The 22,242-nt window shown below is 35.5% G+C and overlaps 1 protein-coding gene across 2 annotated transcripts in view; it reads right to left on the bottom strand.

Moving 5' to 3' along the window:
- Window positions 1-6,957: 6,957 nt before the first annotated feature.
- The window catches only part of LOC143247671 (nose resistant to fluoxetine protein 6-like), a 34,382-nt gene continuing 19,097 nt past the window's right edge, over window positions 6,958-22,242 (bottom strand). Inside the window, exons 7-15 of one of the 2 annotated variants that reach the window (XM_076496054.1) lie at window positions 21,944-22,037; window positions 20,912-21,004; window positions 19,441-19,609; window positions 14,874-14,953; window positions 13,230-13,355; window positions 12,930-13,050; window positions 10,724-10,910; window positions 9,140-9,282; window positions 6,958-7,479 (exon numbers count right to left, since the gene is read on the bottom strand). In XM_076496054.1, the coding sequence (XP_076352169.1) occupies window positions 7,342-7,479; window positions 9,140-9,282; window positions 10,724-10,910; window positions 12,930-13,050; window positions 13,230-13,355; window positions 14,874-14,953; window positions 19,441-19,609; window positions 20,912-21,004; window positions 21,944-22,037 (1,151 nt within the window). In that variant the 3' untranslated portion in view covers window positions 6,958-7,341. Of the gene's footprint in view, window positions 7,480-9,139; window positions 9,283-10,723; window positions 10,911-12,929; window positions 13,051-13,229; window positions 13,356-14,873; window positions 14,954-19,440; window positions 19,610-20,911; window positions 21,005-21,943; window positions 22,038-22,242 lie in introns of those variants that run through there. The other variant, XR_013026657.1, reaches the window with a different exon arrangement.

Here is a 22,242-nt window from a genome sequence, read left to right as displayed (position 1 = left end):
ACCCAGAGATACTTGAGGGCTATCTACGCTAGCCATTCTTAATTTAGCAGTGTAAGACTAGAGGGAAGGCAGCTAATCATCACTACCCACTATCAACTCTTGGGCTACTCTTTAAACAACAAATAGCGGGATTGATTATCACGTCATAACGCCCCCATGGCTGAAAAAGCGAGCATGTTTGGTTCTACGAGGATTCGAACCCTCGATCCTCGAATTACGAATCGAGTGTCTTAACCATCTGGCCGTGCGGGCCGCGTCTCTGTGAACAAGGTGATCACAACGGTTTGTCTGCGGACTTGCATCTGTAAAACTCGGGTTTCAATACCCGTAGTGGGTAGAACTCAGATAGCTCATTGTGTAGCTTTGTGCTTAAAAAACTTCGATCAAATTTGTTACAAAACTCGAGTGACCCCAAAGGACTATTTTACTTAATTTTGGTGAATGCAGGTTATAGGTCAAGGACAAATTAATTAAGAATTAACCATATAACTTTCCCCTAACACAAATTATATGATAATACGTTCTATTCCTTTTCTGGGTAAAAAGAAAGAGGCTGAGGGTAAGATTAGGGCTAGATGGTTTTGAGCGTCTTGTTTCTGTTTAATAAATTTAAGGTCGCATACTTCCTAAACCAGTTTTAGATGTGAAATAAATAAAGACACACCTTAGGGACCTTGAGATGTTTTTAAAGTAAACTAACGTTGGCGTAGTTTTATATAGTTGTTTTCCTAGTTTTATCATCTCAGGTTTCATATTTATTTGTTCATTTGTTTGTTTATAATTTTCCCTAGTTTGCTGACCTAAGTTTTTGCGAGCATTAGCGGTCTCGTTCGTTATATAATTTCAATACATTTCATGTATACCCCGCTAGTACAGCAGTAAGTCTACGGATTCACAACGCTAAAATCAGGGGTTTGATTTCCCTCAGTGGGCTCAGCAGATGGCCCAATGTGGCTTTGCAGTAAGAAAACACAATCGCTTTCACGAATTGAATCCCAAACTTATAAACAATTAGAGCGTCTTGAATTCATAAAACAACACTTAGAAAAACCTAAAATAAAACTGTGGTTAAAGGTGGGTCTTGTTTGGTGGGAAACAAAAATGAAGCAAATAGTAAAAAATCTAAAAATCTGACTCGAGCATAATGCGCGCGCTAATCAATAATAATAAAATGGTTCGTTGTGACGTTTTTTCTCGTCTACCATTAATATAGCGGTACGTCTATGCATTTACAAGGCTAAAATCCGCGGTTCGATTCCCTCGGTGGGCTGAGCAGAATAACCCGATGTGTATCTTTGCTATAAGAAAAATACACGATTTTTTCCTCCTAATTCTCTGAGGTATTAAGATTTACTAACGAGAGATCCTTTTCTTTTAATTAGAACAAAATGTTTGTTACAAAGTTCATTTCACTACTTGTTCAAGCCGTATCCAAACGTCATCTCCTAACGCTCTGGTACCAGACAACGGCCCGGAATGGTTAAGTAATTAGGATGAACGACTCGCAGGTTGAGGATCTTGCGTTTGAATCCCCGTTCCACCAAATACGTTCGCCATTTCAGCCATGGAAACGTTATAATGTTACTGCCGATCCCACTGTTCCTTGGTAAAAAAAGAGTAGCCCAAGAGTTGGCGCTGGCTGATGTTGACCAATTGCCTTCCCTCTAGCCTTTCACTGTTAAATTAGGGACGGCTAGCGCAGACAGCCCTCGTGTAACTTTGTGCGAAATTCAAAAAACAAACAAAGCTACTCGAGGGCTATCTGCGCTAGCCGTCCCTAATTTAGCAGTGGAAGACTAGAGGGAAGGCAGCTAGTCATCACCACCCACCGCCAACTCTTGGGCTACTCTTTTACCAACGAATAGTGAGATTGACTATAACGCTCCCAACGGCTGAAAAGGCGAGCATGTTTGGTACGAGCGGGATTCGAACCCGCGACCCTCGGATTATAAGTCGAACGCCTTAATACACTTGGCCATGCCGGGCCTAAAAACAAAAAAAAATTTTGACAATTTTTCTATAATTGATTATCCCAAACTTGGGTTTCGGATGTTAATTTATGGATTTGTTTAGTTTCTACAAAAATATAATGGGATACCAGACCGTTCGGCCCGGCAAGGTAAAGCGATCAAATTGAATCCTGAGGGTTCCTTATATGTTCACCATTTCAGTAGTAAAGGAGTTATTAACTTTTAATCAATCCCATTACTCTTTGAGTCAGCGGACTCACCCCGCTAGCACAGATAGCCCATCATGCAATTTTGTGCTTAATTCAAAACAAACAAATAAAAAATTCCTTCATACGTACTTAACACCGTATTATTGTAATGAAGCACTATTTTTGATATACCAATCAAGGTATTATAATGCAAATGTCATAAAAACATGTCAGTTCAAGAACCCAGTTTAACACAGAGATACAATGTCTCGTAACCCAAGCGTTTTCAAAAGGTGGACATTTTCTCTTCAGGGATAACTAAAACCGTTAATAAACCCAAATTATAACTGAAAAACGCATGAGACCGATTTAAGTTTTTCGCAATTTCATTAACATTTTCATCAGTGGTTTGGTGGTGAGTGTGGACATTGTTTGTAACAACAATAATGGCGTTAATCTGAGCTAACCTAAAGCAGATATTGGAGTTATGGGCAAGTGTTAAAAGACATATATAAAAGATACGGAAGTCATTATTTTAAAGATGTAAATATTATTGTTTGTTTTGTTTTCAAATTTCGCGCAAAGCTAGACGAGGGCTATCTGTGCTATCTGTTGTACTTTGTACTCTAGCTTTGAATTACCCAGTTTCCTCCATTGTACCTCCGATGGGATAGCGAGATGTTTACGAACTTATAAGACTAAATTTGGGGTTCGATTCCCTGTAGTAGATACGGCAGATAGATTAATGTGGTTTTGGTCTAAAACCAGCAAATCGATTACATTTACTTCAATAATTTGTTCGCTGACACAATGAGAGTTATAATAAGGTAAGCCTTTTGTGTACAGAGATTTTTTAAAATTAAAGTTCGCAAACAAATAAGTCTTTCGATATAACCAAATGCTCACCATTTTGTCTGAAATCAATATTAAACATCGAAGAAAAATATTTAAAAACGAATTACTCGATTTTTGTGGAAACCTGTTTTTCTTTTGTTCTTGGTCAGGTGGGTTATGAGGGTCGCGGGTTCGATTCCCCGTCACACCAAACATGCCCGTCCTTTCAGCCGTGGAGAGATTATAATGTGACGGTCAATCCCACTATTCGTTGGTAAAAGAATAGCTCAAGAGCTGGCTGTGGGTGGTGATGACCAACTGCCTTCCTTTTAGGCTTACACTGCTAAATTAGGGACGGCTAGCGCAGATAGCTCTCGTGTAACTTTGCGCAAATTTCGAAAACAGATAAAAAAACGTCTCCCTTACCAATATTTTTTTTCTTATGCAAAACCTAATTTATAATCAAATACAACGCCTTGTTAGAAAATTTAAAACGAAACGTAATGAAAATTTCACGTTAACGCTGGTGTATATCTGTCTGTCTGCATCGTCAATGGTATTGAACCCCAATTTATGTTTCTGTCATCGTCCAAAACTGTAGTATCTGATATAAATATCACAATGTTTGAAATGTGGCCTGAATCATCGAACACCCAAGGCCTTTTTCACTATTACAACGATTTTCTGTGTTTCAAAGATAAGCCAGAGGGCCCATAACAATAAAACTGGAGTCCGCGATGCACCTGCCCTTATAAGAAAAGCTTTATTACAACCTGAAAAAACATGTAAAAGTCAATACGAATTACGTTGTTCATTAACCGCCAGGGTTCTTGCTTCTAGGGCTGTTCAATTCCCTGTTTATAAAAATAAGAGGTTGAAATTCCCCTGGGGAACTTTCTAGCAATATATCAATGGAAAGGGTGGGACCTTATAAACGAGTGGAAGGAAAGTACTTAAGACAGTGCACTGAATCCAGTTTTTCATTACACGAAACGATAAAAATAACGCCGCTTATAAAGTAATTTACAGATATATATACGTTTGGTCGTTGTTTTGAATTAAGCACAAATCTACACAATGGGCTATCTGCTCTGCCCTCCACGGGTATCGAAACTCGGTTTTAGCGTTATAAGTCCGCAGACATATCGCTGAGCCACTGGGGACAATATATACGTTTGGAATTCATAAATAGTTGTCCACTGTTCTCAACAAGTTATTTAATTATTCACGTTCCCTGGCGACAAATCAGATTATTTTGATTTCAACAAGTGTTATAGTGGCAACTGTAACAGCTTTTGGTAGTTACATTGGACTCGACTGCAGCACCAGCCTTCTTTTTAATGTCAGGTTTTATCACTGAATGTACCCGGAATCCTCTCTGTGTAGCTTTAAATTTATCTAGAATCCTCTCTGTGTAGCTTTAAATGTATCTAGAATCTTCTCTGTAGCTTTAAATTTATCTAGAATACTCTCTGTGTAGCTTTAAATTTATCTAGAATCCTCTCCGTCTAGTTTTAAATTTATCTTTAATCTTCTCTGTGTAGCTTTAAATTTATCTAGAATCCTCTCCGTCTAGCTTTAAATTTGTCTAGGATCTTCTCTGTCTAGCTTTAAATTTATCTAGAATCTTCTCTATGTAGCTTTAAATTTATCTAGAATACTCTCCGTCTAGTTTTAAATTTATCTATAATCTGTGTAGCTTTAAATTTATCTATAATCTTCTCTGTGTAGCTTTAAATTTATCTAGAATACTCTCCGTCTAGTTTTAAATTTATCTATAATCTTCTCTGTGTAGCTTTAAATTTATCTAGAATCCTCTCTGTCCAGCTTTAAATTTATCTAGAATTTTCTCTGTGTAGCTTTAAATTTATCTAGAATTTTCTCTGTGTGGCTTTAAATTTATCTAGAATTTTCTCTGTGTAGCTTTAAATTTATCTAGAATCCTCTCTGTCTAGTTTTAAATTTATCTATAATCTTCTCTGTGTAGATTTAAATTTATCTAGAATCCTTTCTCTCTAGCTTTAAATTTATCTAGAATTTTCTCTGTGTAGATTTAAATTTACCTAGAATTTTCTCTGTGTGGCTTTAAATTTATCTAGAATTTTCTCTGTGTAGCTTTAAATTTATCTAGAATTTTCTCTCTGTAGCTTTAAATTTATCTAGAACTTTCTCTGTGAAGCTTTAAATTTATCTAGAATTTTCTCTGTGTAGCTTTAAATTTATCTAGAATCTTCTCTGTGTAGCTTTAAATTTATCTAGAATTTTCTCTGTGTAGCTTTAAATGTATCTAGAATCTTCTCTATGTAGCTTTAAATTTATCTAGAATACTCTTTGTGTAGCTTTAAATTTATCTAGAATCCTCTCCGTCTAGTTTTAAATTTATCTTTAATCTTCTCTGTGTAGCTTTAAATTTATCTAGAATCCTCTCCGTCTAGCTTTAAATTTGTCTAGGATCTTCTCTGTCTAGCTTTAAATTTATCTAGAATCTTCTCTATGTAGCTTTAAATTTATCTAGAATACTCTCCGTCTAGTTTTAAATTTATCTATAATCTGTGTAGCTTTATATTTATCTATAATCTTCTCTGTGTAGCTTTAAATTTATCTAGAATTTTCTCTGTGTGGCTTTAAATTTATCTAGAATTTTCTCTGTGTAGCTTTAAATTTATCTAGAATCCTCTCTGTCTAGTTTTAAATTTATCTATAATCTTCTCTGTGTAGATTTAAATTTATCTAGAATCCTTTCTCTCTAGCTTTAAATTTATCTAGAATTTTCTCTGTGTAGATTTAAATTTACCTAGAATTTTCTCTGTGTGGCTTTAAATTTATCTAGAATTTTCTCTGTGTAGCTTTAAATTTATCTAGAATTTTCTCTGTGTAGCTTTAAATTTATCTAGAACTTTCTCGGTGTAGCTTTAAATTTATCTAGAATTTTCTCTGTGTAGCTTTAAATTTATCTAGAACTTTCTCTGTGTAGCTTTAAATTTATCTAGAATTTTCTCTGTGTAGCTTTAAATTTATCTAGAATTTTCTCTGTGAAGCTTTAAATTTATCTAGAATTTTCTCTGTGTAGCTTTAAATTTATCTAGAATCCTCTCTGTGTAGCTTTAAATTTATCTAGAATCCTCTCTGTGTAGCTTTAAATTTATCTAGAATTTTCTCTGTGAAGCTTTAAATTTATCTAGAATTTTCTCTGTGTAGCTTTAAATTTATCTAGAATCTTCTCTGTGTAGCTTTAAATTTATCTAGAATCTCTCTGTGTAGCTTTAAATTTATCTAGAATTTTCTCTGTGTAGCTTTAAATTTATCTAGAATTTTCTCTGTGAAGCTTTAAATTTATCTAGAATTTTCTCTGTGTAGCTTTAAATTTATCTAGAATCCTCTCTGTGTAGCTTTAAATTTGTCTAGAATTTTCTCTGTGTAGCTTTAAATTTATCTAGAATCCTCTCTGTGTAGCTTTAAATTTATCTAGAATTTTCTCTCTGTGGCTTTAAATTTATCTAGAATCCTCTTTGTGTAGCTTTAAATTTATCTAGAATCCTCTCTGTGTAGCTTTAAATTTATCTAGAATTTTCTCTGTGAAGCTTTAAATTTATCTAGAATTTTCTCCGTGTAGCTTTAAATTTATCTAGAATCCTCTCTGTGTAGCTTTAAATTTATCTAGAATTTTCTCTGTGTAGCTTTAAATTTATCTAGAATTTTCTCTGTGAAGCATTACATTTATCTAGAATTTTTTCTGTGTAGCTTTAAATTTATCTAGAATCTTCTCTGTGTAACTTTTGTGGGAAAATTATATTCTTGAGGTCTACTAAACTGGTTTGTTGCTAAGCCTTTTTGAGACGATGAACAAGTAATGTATATTGTAGGACGTCACCTTCTACTTGATAAACAAAAAATGTAAACGCTGGATGAATCATGATGACGAGAAAACCACTTGAAATAAAAATGTACTTTCACGACAGCTAGTATGGGTACTAAAACTTTAATTAAAGTAAAGTACAGAAGAACGTTTCGACCTTCTTAGGTCATCTTCAGGTTAACTTGATGAATGGAGCGAACACATAATTTGAAATTAGTAAATATAAATAGGTGAAACACTTATTTAACAACAACATGTAATAAACTACTACTAAACCCATTATTTGTGTTTACAACAGTTAGTCTAGAAAAACAAAGAAAAACCTCAACTAAAACAACAAGGACAACAAATATATTTACCAAAATAATCTTATATTTTTGTAGATTAATGACAAATTTTCATCTACAAGTTTTTACTGAACATTTGTAAGAATGATTAATCAAATGAGTATGCGCAGGTTTTCAGTCATTTCCAGTGGTAAACTCTCTCCAAATCAATTACTTTCGTCACTTTTCTTGAGCTTTCGAATCAGAAGGAGTTTTTGGAGACGATAAAATGGCGTATCGAAAGCCAGACAACAGACGAAACTGATAATGTACACAATCACCATGTGGCCGATGTAAGTGTAGGCCTGAAACAGTAACAACAAAATATATTCTCAAGATACCTGGTATGGGTATTAAAACTTTAATTAAAGTAAAGTACAGAACAACGTTTCGACCTTCTTAGGTCATCTTCAGATTAACAAAGAGTTAGCCTGAAGTCGGTTTATTAATAAGAAACAAACGCATCATGGATCTCATCAAGCAATGGGAAGTTCTTGTGTAATTAATTAATTAATCAATATATGTTGATACTTCGAATACTAATTAGCAAATGAAACTAAAATAGATTGAATATGAATTACAGAAGTTATACAGTATAAAGTTAAAAAAACAACGTCTTTTAAACAGCGGCATACTGAAGAAAACTGGGTGTAGCAGTGAAAATTATTATGTTGTTTATATCTTATTTTTTTCGGGAAATTGAGCCGTGATATTTCTATTCAATTTATATGACTAAGAATGGTAACACGTTGTTTTATAGACGATGTGGACAGGGAGTTAATGATAAACAGACAAAGGAGAAACGAGCAGCAACTAGTTAAAGTTGACTGGTTTGTTCTGAATTTCAAACATAGCTACACGAGGGCTATCTGCGCTAGCCGTCCTTAATTTAGCAGTGTAAGACTAGAGGGAAGGCAGCTGGTCATCACCACCCACCGCCAACTCTAAAGCTACTCTTTCACCAACGAATAGTGGGATTGATCGTAACTCCCCCAACCCTGAAAGGATAAACATGTGTGACGGGAATTCGAACCCGCGACCCACAGATAACGAGTCCAGTGCTCTATTCACCTGGCCACGTTTGGTCAATCAAGTAGAAAGGACGATATTTCCAAATGTTCTCTCTATCTGAGTTAATTTTGTAAATTAGTCCTATGAGGACAAGTGTCACCGCTCCCAGTTAAGCAGCTGATGTCAGTATCACACGTCAGCATTTCAAAGAAACGTAGTCGCAATATCTGCTACATCAGTAACGGTCAAATATTGCTCATTCGTTATCAAGTAGCTGTGTTCACAAATATCCCTCTCGTGGTTATGAGAAATAAAACAGTGTTAGCTCTCACAGATAATCCACTAACTCATCAATACCGATCTGTACTGATATATATCTGTACGGATATAACAAACGTACTAGTGTAACGCCGGAGCAAAGCACAAGCTTATAACACCAGTGTTCACGATTAACTCGCTAATATTCATGTATAACTTTAGGGTATCTCACACTGGTTGTTTGTTGTGCAACTGTTTTTGTAAATGCATACAATAATTAATATTACCAGATTTGGTTTCGTTATCTCGTGATAACTCATCAGATGGCCCGAAATGGCCAGGTGGTTAAGGCGCTCGACTCGTAATCCGAGAATTGTGGGTTCGAATCCCTGTCACGTCAAATATGCTCGCCATTTAAGCCGTGAGGGCGTCAAAACGTGACCATCAATCCTACTATTCGTTGGTAAAAGAGTAGTCTAAAGAGTTGGAAATAGATGGTGATGGCTAGCTGCTTTCCCTCTAGTCTTAAACTACTAAATATGGGACAGCTAGCACAGATTATTATAATGGGATTCTTGTAAGGCAGGCTAATGATACGATTACACACCTTTATCCAGCAAGAAAAGAAAGACAGATTTTTATTTGACATCGAATATAAAAGCTGACAACTTTATCAGTGACCAGTGTTGTACTTACAGCAATGTAATGACTCGCATAGATCCTTTCGTGAGCAGAAGCTAAGTAAATCCGCTGTACTAATGGATGAAGAAGGTAGACTTCCAAGGTAATCCTACTGAATGGAATGAAATATTTGTTGGACAGGATCTTGTTGACAATACCTGATCAAATAAAACATTAACGTGCTTAAACAATCGTATAATACATTTGTATTTGTTTACAAAGATATCGTACCATTGTAAGATTGTAGTTTTATTTTAAGAATTTCTAAGATACTTTTAACGTGAACTGAAATAAATCCCATTCAGAACGATCTACGAAGAGCTTTTATTCTGTGATCGTATTAGCCGCATAGCCACGGATGGTTTTTTTTTTTTTTAGAGGGGGATAGGTGTTACGATGGATGAACGAAAGGTGTATAACCCTTGGAGGGAAGTTTTTCGACGTAAAGAAATTAACTAGATCAGCCTGAATACTTGAGTGGGTGTGCTGTGTTCCGCCCGTGCCCCAAGCATGTCTGTGTGGCGTGTTTGTTAAAAATTTTGTTGTCCTTGAAATTAATTATTACTTGCCAATTTCTCGTAGCGCCAGTGCATTCGATCCGCGTGTGACGTATTCATCACGTCATATTTGCATCTTGAGAATGGAAAAAAATAAAGTTCTTCGTGATGAAAAACAGAAGAGAAATGGGTAAATCGTGATTCCTATTGCAAGTCTACGTCCACGCAGGATAAAAATTATGCAAAGTTGGGGGTTGCGCATTGCACAATAAAAAGGTTTTTCCAGTATCATATAAGACGAGTTCTACTATAGTGTGGTGATTAGTTTCCAAAATCTATTTTCTTTTTCTCGTGTACATCACTAAAATTATTGTTATTTGATGGCTACTTTTGGTCAGTTTATAAACTTCGAAAGTCATTCAACCATTCCAAGATTCATTCTTCACTCAAGACAACGCTGAATCATAAATAGAACGTACTTAGTTCAGACTTTGATATATGAACATTTACTGAACTGTTCAACTAAAAAAGGGTTAAAACGAATATGTGACAGGTATAAGCTAGATAGATAACAGCACCTTTGGAGACAGTACATGTTATTATCTTACATCTTAGAAACTGATCCAATAACTGTACATTGTGAATTACTGTTTGTAAGTTGCACGAATATATAACACTTACTGCAATAAACTTTATCATTAACGAAGAAGTGGACTTAAATGTTTCGACCCTGATGACGCACGTGCCAGAGATCATTCAGGGTTAAGACATCGTCATCCTTAATTTAGAACTACGGAACGGACTGAGGGCAGCCAATCAGCAGACGCTCGTTTTTGAGCGATTTTACGTCTCGAACCATGGACCCTTCCTTCCAAACCTCGACCCATAAAAAAATAAAATTTGTAACCTTTTATTTTTCATTTAAATCGAAATGGACTTAGCTAACTGAATCAATATTCCCCGTGATGTTCCAACAAATTTTTTTTTTCCAAAAATAATCAGTAGGAATTGATATGGCGTTCAGACACATAAAAATATTGTTTCACATTTGTTTTTAACTTAGATAAAATAATTATTTTTATTCATCTCTGACACTACCCACCTCCTTGCCCAGTAATGCAGAGAAGCGTTATCCAGGCAACACCTAAAGTCCAAACAAGGCGGTGTGTTGCAGCGTATAAAATAGTTGTAGACCGACTAGGAACTACTCCGTTGTTCCAAGGGTATACCCCGTATACAACGGCCAGACTGCAGCTAATTGCCAGAAGCCACCCTAAAATTTTAACATTCTGTAAAAAACAAAACAGAAACACAGAGATATACCACACTAGTTAAAAAACGTTTTAGTGGATATTAATGAAGATGTCTTTCGTTTTAGCAAATTAAAAAAACACACCCACCCACAAATAGGATTTTTTTCTCTGACATGTGCAGATGATGGATAATAGATGATACTGTGTAACTGACACGCATGTAACTATCAGTCTAGGAACTAGATATTAATAGCTTGTTATATACATAAGATATATTATATTTTCCCTGAAGAAATAGAAATCGAAAACGAATGAGATTCGACGTCGTGGTTCTGCCAGTCTGCTAGGTGCTTCGATCATATTTTATTGAAGTATTGTGCCATGCTGCACAAACACGGATTTCTGTTTTACTTCCAGTTTTGTTCTTCAAATAGAGGATTTTAAAAGACTCAGCTACAAAAATATCCCTTCTTAATTGGATTTTGTTCCATTTAATAAAGACAGAACACTGAGAGAACTACATTCTTTTGCTAGTTGAGATCAGAGTCAAGTTACGACTGATTTAATTTTTGGAAATTTTAAAAATAAGTGTATTCTTAAAACAATGTATGATATCTTGAAAAATAGAGAACCACAGTTAAAATGATGTATGACATTTTGAAAAATAGAGAACCACAGTTAAAATGATGTATGACATCTTGAAAAATAAAGAACCACAGTTAAAATGATGTATGATATCTTGAAAAATAGAGAACCACAGTTAAAATGATGTATGACATTTTGAAAAATAGAGAACCACAGTTAAAATGATGTATGGCATTTTGAAAAATAGAGAACCACAGTTAAAATGATGTATGACATTTTGAAAAATAGAGAACCACAGTTAAAATGATGTATGATATCTTGAAAAATAGAGAACCACAGTTAAAATGATGTATGACATTTTGAAAAATAGAGAACCACAGTTAAAATGATGTATGACATTTTGAAAAATAGAGAACCACAGTTAAAATGATGTATGATATCTTGAAAAATAGAGAACCACAGTTAAAATGATGTATTATATCTTGAAAAATATAGAACCACAGTTAAAATGATGTATGATATCTTGAAAAATAGAGAACCACAGTTAAAATGATGTATGATTTCTTGAAAAATAGAGAACCACAGTTAAAATGATGTATGACATTTTGAAAAATAGAGAACCACAGTTAAAATGATGTATGATATCTTGAATAATAGAGAACCACAGTTAAAATGATGTATGATATCTTGAAAAATAAAGAACCACAGTTAAAATGATGTATGATATCTTGAAAAATAGAGAACCACAGTTAAAATGATGAATGACATTTTGAAAAATAAAGAACCACGCTTAAAATGATGTATGATATCTTGAAAAATAGAGAACCACAGTTAAAATGATGTATGATATCTTGCAAAATAGAGAACCACAGTTAAAATGATGTATGATATCTTGAAAAATAGAGAACCACAGTTAAATAAATGGATGACATTTCCATAAAATAGAGAACCACATGAAAAGAACCAAAATGCTGTTCTTCGTATTTGTTATTTTACCTTTTATGAATTATTGTCTATTTGTATGTTTCTTATGCAGCATTGGGTTACACCATTCAACACCGACATGATAAGGTCCAGATAATAATGTAACACCAACGACCAACACACAAAAAAAGAAAGCCACTGATGTGTAGTGTGGTATTTTTTTTAATGAAACAAGACTGAACATATAATTTATTGTTATCTTTGTGACGCCGCCCAGGAAAAATTGAACACGACATTATTATGACGTAACAAGTAGGTAGTACGTCATAAACGAACCAAAAGTGCTATAATCTTTCAACCTGCCTTTTTGTTTTTACCGCTATCCTTGTTACAATTATTTCCATAGATTACCAAAGTTAGGGCTAACTACACAATATTCTATTTAATTTTATGATGCTATTAAAATAGTCAGAGACTATTAAAGGCTTAGTATTTTCTCGTATAATAAGGGTTGAAGTGTTTAAGGTGTCACGACAGATAAAGTACCTTTGGAATTGTCAAGAGAGGTTTTCTCACGTACATGTGTCCAAGTAGTAAACCAACAGCATATGGACCAAGGTGTGTATATGGTTTAGTGTAGAGCTCCAGAGAAAACACAAATTGTTGCCTGAAAGACATTAAAAAAAATTCAATCCAGTTGAGTTCGTTAATATGCCTTTAGTGTTCTGCGCTTGCACATGGCCTGCATTAATAAAGAATTTATAATCAGTGATTCAGATAAGACTGTTCGTATTTTCTTAACGTGCGTGAGCTACATTTAAAAATATTTTTCTTATGTGAACTTACTTTATATCAGGATTGGCGAACAGTTGGACCGGTGGAAAATCTCTGTAGTATGTGATCAAGGCTATAGTTACTATGGAGATTAATACGAAGGCGATGTTTACGCACACGCTAACGGTCCCTTTGTTTCTGTGAATGGTGATTGAAAAAGAACCATAGAAATTTAATCTATAAACACAACAACAGGAAAAATTCGCCTACTAAGTTTTATTTAATACGTAACCGATAGGCCTAATGATAAATTACCAGCCAAAAAAACGTGATCTTTTTACACTTAAGCAAATAGAAGAGAAACCTGTATCTCAAGGTTGAGCTGACGTTTATTTCTATACACTTACCTAATTGGTTGAACAGTGATAATACCAAACCTAAATTTTTATTTAATATATAGCTATGTCAAAAGAATATATTTCTTTGTAATCAAAACAAATATATACTGAACCTTTTTATTTCATACAAAATAGAAACAACAGATGGCAATAACGGGTTTAATGGAGCTACCTATTATACATCCATACCAGAAGTTAAAATATTGGGTAAATCTCATGTATTAATCATTTACTGATGGCATGTCAAAACACTTAATAAAAAATAAGGTTATTTATATCCCATCATATAGGTCTTGGTAATGCTCAACAGAGGGATAGCGCCATTTTACTTAGTGCTAGGGGAAATTAAAGTGAGTTAAGCCTATTTCACACTTGATAATATTGAACCTATTAAAGACCCTAAATTCATTTAAAGCTAAAAATATGATGTGACACTTCAGTGTTTAAAACAAAAAACAACAACAGTATTATTAATCCTTCGTTTAAATTATTTAGGAGAATAAAGTGAACTTTTTACAATAAATAAATGTTTTTCAAATGACGTGTATATATGTATATATACATTACACGTTAGGCCTCGTGCAATAGGCCTAATTCTATGTATACTTAACCAAAAATATGCTTAGACCGTCCAAATCTTGCAATCCATTTCGTCAAGATGACATTTTTGGTGTTATTTAATGAATATTATTAGGTATTTTTAACAGCTTTACTAACGTCTAAATCGTTTTATGTAATTTAGAAAACTGATATACTGTTTGTCTTTTTTATTTCTGTCGTGTCAAATAGTTAAACTAAAAGAATGCGTTGAATGTTAAGAAAGTTGGAATTTCATTATATAACTCGCACGAAGGTTGTACTGTCTGCGATTTTCATGAAATGTCACGTGATTTTATACGATCCAATATGTCGTATTTAACTTTGTCGATATCGAAACTAAGGAATAGTACAACTGCACATCAGTAACATGCACCAACACATTTTACACAATAAATGTTGCACTTACGTCATGCACATGTATAAAATGTAAGCGTCGAATCGTTTCACGTTGCTGTAGGAAGCAGTTTTGGAATCGTCAGGCCATTACTACATTTTCATTTCTAAAGGAGGATTCTGGGAGCAGGCCCCCAGAAATGTTTTAAATTACTATGACTGAATCTTAAACAATTTTAACTATAAAACTGCATACACAGAACGTAATGTATTGAACTAACATAAGCAAATATTAATACATAAATTATAGCTTTACACGCCATGCACTGACTGGTCTTATCGCTTCCTACAGCCCTGTTTTTTATAAATAAAATGAGGTACTTACTTGATTATAGGAAAGATCACACACAGAGACAGAATAAACATCTGCATTTCACAGGAGAGGTACCACGCATGAAACAAACACTGCAAAATAACATTGTTGATTGAACAGAGGTAAAGTTGTTATCTTATTCTAGATACCAGTAATTCAACAAACACTGCAAAGTAACATTGTTGACTGAACAGAGGTAAAGTTGTTATCTTATTCTAGATACCAGTAATTCAACAAACACTGCAAAGTAACATTGTTGACTGAACAGAGGTAAAGTTGTTATCTTATTCTAGATACCAGTAATTCAACAAACACTGCAAAGTAACATTGTTGACTGAACAGAGGTAAAGTTGTTATCTTATTCTAGGTACGAGTAATTAAACAAACACTGCAAAGTAACATTGTTGACTGAACAGAGGTAAAGTTGTTATCTTATTCTAGGTACCAGTAATTCAACAAACACTGCAAAGTAATATTGTTGACTGAACAGAGGTAAAGTTGTTATCTTATTCTAGGTACCAGTAATTCAACAAACACTACAAAATAACATTGTTGACTAAACAGAGGTAAAGTTGTTATCTCATTTTGTAAATTGGTATTGGAACATGTCGTATCAAAAATACAAGCAAAGGACTGTACGCTGATACAAATTAACCGTTGAAATTCTTCAGATTAAATTATCAATGAAATAACATTAAGTTTTCAACATTTTAAGTGATGTGCACTAAAATCGAAGAACATTTAAAAAATTTAAAGCTAGAATTTAAATTTCATAAGATCAGTTCGCTGGTACTTGTTTTTTCTCTATTTCTTCTTTATTACACCCTATTTCTTGTTTATTACACCCTATTTTTATAAGGGGGATGATATATTCGGTTACGCCCCCATCCAGTTGCACAGCGACATCTCTGTGAGCTTACAAGGCTAGAATCTGAGCTTGGATACCCGTGATGAGCAGAGCACATATAACCTGTTGTGTTGCTTTGTGCTTAACTTTCAAACAAACTTCTTCCCTCAGTGGCGCAGCAGTAAGTCAGAAGGCACGTTGTGACCAAAGCACAGATTAGCCTATCGTCTCGTTTTCCGCTTGAGTGCAAAGAATCTCTGGTTACGATTGTTTGGTATAAAAAATATAGATATAAAAAAGAGGGGAAAAAACAACTGTGGACCCCTTCGAATATGTTGAGATATTTTTTTTCTTTTACATTCTGTCAGAGTGTTTTGTTTGTTTGTTTTTTTGAATTTCGGGCAAAGCTACTCGAGCAAACACATTACATTCCTTGGTATCACTTTCGACTCAAGACTAACATGGAAAAAACATGTTAACAACATGTTTTGTTTGTTTGTTTTTTGAATTTCGCACAAAGCTACTCGAGGGCTATCTGTGCTAGCCGTCCCTAATTTAGTAGTGTAAGACTAGAGGGAAGGCAGCTAGTCATCACCACCCACCGCCAGCTCTTGGGCTACTCTTTTACCAACGAATAGTGGGATTGACCGTACCATTATAACGCCCACACGGCTGGGAGAGCGAGCATGTTTGGCGCGACGGGGATGCGAACGCGCGACCCTCACATTACGAGTTGCACGCCTTAACACGCTTGGCCATGCTGGGCCGAGTGTCTTGACAGCAATGACATGCAAAATAAGCACTTATAGCCTTAAATTCCGTATAAACAATCACTGGTTGTTGTTTATAAGTTTTAAAATTTACCAGTCGTAACTTCATTTGTGATTACGGGATTTAATAAATACAAAAAAAATATTTAAAAATTCATTTTTTCCATCAAATCAATTGCTCTTAACAAGTTGTATCCTCATCGTATCTCCATTATTACGACGTAGTTCTTGTTACAGCTATATGTGGGATAATTAGGCTTATGTCTGAACGACGTTTCGTCTCTAACAGTAAGACACGATTATGTACCAAGATACGAAACGTTATACAAAATTCAGTATATACTCTTCAAAACAAGAAACGCAAAAGGGATATTTTTGTTATTTTAAAGAGAAATATATGTAATAACGTTACAAGCTCAGAGTATGTGATGTTACACGTGTTAAGGCACTGATTGTCAGACCAAAATGACAATAAAAGTTGTGAACTTTGAAAAAGGAGGAAAACATCGGATTTTTCGCCAAAACGCATTCGTGTCCAACAAATTTGTTTGAAAAATCTGCATGTTCTGCAAGTGCAACATGTGCAAAATCCGTATAAAAGTGACGGGTTCTCGGTTTCCATAGCTCAGTGTTAAGCCACCGACACGCAATACAGTTACGCCAAGACTGACTGAAGCACAACGCAACAACGCCATTGGTCGCTTGGAAGCAGGCGAATCTCGATCAGATGTTGCCAGAGCTGTGAATGTCCACCCAAGCACCATCACAAGGTAATGGAATCGTCACCAACAACATGGATCAACTCGTGACCGTCCTCGATCTAGCAGACCTCGTGTGACCACGCCCGCACAAGATCGCTACTTCCGGTTACGTCACCTTCGGGGTAGGACCACCACTGTGACGTCTACTGCTTCAACCATACCAGGGCTGCGTAGGATTTCCGATCAGACCGTACGCAACCGTCGACGAGATTCTTAGGCCCCATGTGCAACCCATCTTGGTGAACGTCAACGACGTTTTTCAACATGACAACGCCCGTCCTCACACAGCCCGACTCACCACTGTCTTCTTGAGACACCACTACATCAACGTTCTTCCCTGGCTCTCCAGATCACCAGATTTAAACCCCATCGAACATCTTTGGGACGAGTTGGACCGACGTCTGCGACGGCGACAACCGCAACCACAGACTCTACCTCAGCTTGCAGCAGCTTTGCAAGCTGAATGGACAACCATTCCAAAGGATGTGATTCGTCATCTCATCGCTTCCATGGGCAGGAGATGCCAAGCAGTTATTGATGCTCACGGGGGGCATACTCGTTATTGACGTTGAGTGACGTTAAACTTCAACTAGTGAGCGTGGACTTCGCCTTTGCAGACTTTGGATGTTCAGCAGTGAATGTGCAAAGTTTCACACATGTCATACAGAACTACCCGGAGTAAACTTGTTAACAATATGTCTCAAATTTTGCCTTTTGCGTTTCTTTTTTTGAAGAGTATGTTATGCAACAAGCATCAGTTTCGTGTTCATCGTAAGTTAAGTGGATGTCTCTTAAAAAACAACAACAAATAAATTAGTTAATGTTTTGTTCCTTCCACTTTGTAAACCCCTAGTGGTAGACAGCGGGATGGCAACATGGCACACACAGAATTACTTCATGCTTAGCTTCAAACAATCCATCATCCTTTAAATTTATACACCGAAATCAAGATTACGGCATTTCTTCAGCAGAACAAGCAAGCTGGTAGAAAACTGGAGTATTATTTTGAACTTAAACAGCGCCCTCATGCGACCCATTAGCTGAACAGCTAAATCAGGAATTATTCCCATTTTAGGCCTGCTGATCAGATGTGGTTTAACTAGACGGCAAACACCGTTTCAGATACGGTTTAACATATGCCGAATATCGAACTTAACTGTTACTTTTATAACGCATTTATACCTCAAAGACATAGTACCTCAAAGATGTAGTTAAGACACGCTAACCGCTGGGCCACGCCCAGCCCAAATATTTGGTTTGTTTGGATTTCGCGCATAGCTACACGAAGGATATCTGTGCTAGCCATCCATAATTTAGCAGTATAAGACTAGAAAGAAGACAGCTAGTCATCACCACCCACCGCCAAATCTTTTACCAACGAACAGTGGGATTGGACGTCACATTATAACGACCTCAGGGCCGAAAGAGCTAGCATGATCGGTGTAACATGGATTCGAACCCGCGACCCTTGGATAAAAAATTCGAGTGCTTTAACCACCTGGCCATGCTGGGCCCAGTCCAAATATAAGAATCAAAGATAGTCAACACTGCATAGGTTTATATGACAGCGTATTTTTAATAAATGGATGGAACCATGGAATGACCTGTCAATAATCAGAACATATCTACAAGGTGGAGTACACTAATAAGCGCGTGAACGCCACCTGTAATTTTTAAATATTATTTATATTTTACAAGTAGTGCGAATATTGTAAAAAAAATGCACGGTTTATTACCACGGCTACAAAATGGTGGTTACGATTTTTTGTGGGTGTTTTCACGTCAACTTAGCATCAATCATGGGCGTGTATGTGTTTTTCTTATAGCAAAGCCATATCGGGCTATCTTCTGTGTCTACCGAAAGGAATCGAACCTCTGATTCTAACTTTGTAAATCCCTAGACTCACCGCTGTTCCAGCGGGAACTCGTTACTCATAGAGAACCAGACTCACCGTCCGTTATCATTTTATCATCAACTCATTAACTACTAGGCCTATCAGAAGCAGAAATTTAGTTTTAGGCTTAGGTGAAATAATAACTAAAACGGTTTCGTACGACAAAGATAAAAAACACACACATCCAGATGTTTTGGTATTTGATGTTTGAGTAACCACTAAACGCCGTTTTAAATTAAATAATACAATAACATACGTAAATTCAACACATAACAATTAGTTCAGAATTTACCAACAAACACTAACTCTTTGTTTTTCATTTCCTATAAAATTGTTCAAGAAAATAGCATTGGACCACCACCAGTTTTTACAACCTTCCACTTCGAACTCCAATGTTTCGTTCCAGAGAGGTCCAGAACCGAGCAATGGAATAATGATTACAATAGCCGAAACCATCAGAAGTGTAGGTGCCAATCTGGATGAAGCGAAAACAACACAGTATAGGTTAACGAAATTATTATAAACGCAGTAATAAATCGTAAAATAAATATTTACTGCTAATAGGAAGGTTCGGTATAATTAACATTGGTGAGAAAAAATAAAACAATGTTAATATGCTGTTTCTAAAACAAATTTAATAAAAGCCTATATTTAGTTTGTAAGTAATTTACATACAGTTAATTAAATGTATCTTACTATTATTTTTAATTTATTTTTAAATTATTTGTCATAAAAAAAGGATTATAATAATGGTTTATACAATAATAATTCGTTTGTTTGTTTTTTAATTTCGCGAAAAGCTACTAGAGGGTTATCTGCGCTAGTCGTCCTTAATTTAGCATTGCAAGACTCGAGGGAAGGCAGCTAGTTATCACCAGTCACCGCCAACTCTTGGACATCTCTTTTACCAACGGATAGTGGGATTAACCGTCACATAATAACGCCCTTACGGATGAAAGGGCGAGCATGTTTGGTGTGACGGGGATTCGAACCCGCGACCCACGGAGTACGTGTCGAGCGCCCCCTAACTACCTGGCCATGCCGGGCCTAACACAATAATAATAACTTTTACAACTATAATAAAGGTTTTTAACTCATGACTATCTTACAATAAATTAATCCTTTAATTTCTCCAAGTTAAGGCACCAGATAAGATACTTGAACACTATATATTCCTTTACTTAAGTAGTGTCTGTTAAAGATGCACTCTGGAAATAGCACATACTTCATCACAACTTTATAAAATGTCATTCTTATGTTGTACATCCTCAGTTTAGTTTAGACACTCACATGATTTTTCACTTCATTATGCTTAAGTAAGGATTGAACATTGATGTAGCTTTGTTTCAGGCCCCGGCATGGCCAGGTGGGTTAAGGCATTCGACTCGTAATTCGAGGGTGGCGGGTCCGAATCCTTGTTACACCAAACATGCTCGCCCTTTCAGCCGTGGGGGGCGTTATATAGTTAATGTCAATCTAACTATTCTTTGGTAAAAGAGTATCCCAAGAGTTGGCGATGGGTGGTGATAACTAGCTGCCTAGTCTTACACTGCTAAATTAGGGACGGCTAGCGCAAAGAGCCCTCGCGTAACTTTGCGCGAAATTCCAAAAACAAACAAACAAACTTTCTTTCAAGATTTAAAAAAAATGAATTGGTTTGAATTTTCAAAACGATCGAGTACTTGTAAATGTTCACACTGGCTGTTCTGTCTATTTCGGTAAGTCATTACCTCGTATCTGTTAATTAAAACTTTGAAGCTAGAGGGCAGGTACCTACCGGATATAACGGTGCATGAGAAAGACGGGAATGCTGAATCTTCCGTTGACTTCCTTGACGCTCTTAAGGGTAGTGTAAACAACCAGAAAACCACTGAAAAATGAGAGAAACAGAAAGCAAGCAAGATATGGAAACTTATTTACTATTTCCACTGTAAATTATCATGCGAAATTGAAAGGTTAAAGTTAATGGCTTAACGTTGTTAATGAGCTTTCAGATTCACTGACAGAAAGGGAAAAAATATAACTCTGTTTTTCTTTACTATGAAAAAAAACAAAACAATTATGTACCGGCTTATCTCAAGTAATAAGCATACAATTTTATGAATTACTGAGACAAAGTTGTTATTCCAGAGAAACATTTGGTTTAAAAAAAAAGTGAAAGACATGTAAATATTTGAACTTTGAACTGGAGTTCTGTTTCATAAATATAAACACCAAATAAGGTAAATTAGCCTAAAAACCAATAGGTTTTAAACGTACGTTTGAAGGTTTGATCCCTACAGAGATTTAAGTTCGTCGAAAGAGTTAGGTTATTGAAAAAAAAAAAGTCATTTGTTCGTCATCTTTCTTGGAAATGGATCAGTAGGTAAACGATCCATTTAACAGATGAATAAATACCAAAATATGGCTTGAATTCACTTTTGGAAAGTTAAGACAAAAACATTTAAAAAAAAACTAATAATTTGATGGCACTATTAAACACAAAAGGTCCCAGTATATCGACTATTTTTAATTAAATGTACTACGCAGGAATATTAATTAGATGAAGTGTTTTTAGGAGAAAGCGACCTCTATTTTTTAAACAACAAAAATATTTATTTCAATCAACGTTTATTAGCCTTTGCAGTTTAATAAAGACAAAGATTGTTTGATGTGAAAACTTACGTCTTTTCGTTATTAACTAGAGAACAAAAGTCATATTCTTGGTCAAACTTTGTTGCCAAAATTTCCAGCTCTCTCCAGGATGCACACAAAATCATGAAGACTATATTAATTACGTTATTGGGTAAATAAAAGCTGTTGGTATTACCTCACAAAGAAAAACGTATCTACCGAGACGAAACCATTCGATATTGCTTGAAAGCCAAATTCAGTTGGGAAAACAGTGCTTCTCTTTAAGTTACCTGAAAAACAGATAAACTTATAGTTTGGAAGAGAAACTAGTGTCAATGGTGGTTAATTGTTTCTTTGTTTGTTTGTTTTGGAATTTCGCACACAGCTACTCGAGGGCTATCTGTGTTAGCCGTCCCTAATTTAGCAGTGTAAGACTAGAGGGAAGTGCAGCTAGTCATCACCACCCACCGCCAACTCTTGGGCTACTCTTTTACC

Source organism: Tachypleus tridentatus, chromosome 3 (assembly GCF_004210375.1).
Source record: "Tachypleus tridentatus isolate NWPU-2018 chromosome 3, ASM421037v1, whole genome shotgun sequence".
Taxonomy (NCBI): domain Eukaryota; kingdom Metazoa; phylum Arthropoda; class Merostomata; order Xiphosura; family Limulidae; genus Tachypleus; species Tachypleus tridentatus.
Note: the sequence above shows the minus strand (reverse complement) of the source record. Positions and strands in the feature narration are given on the sequence as shown.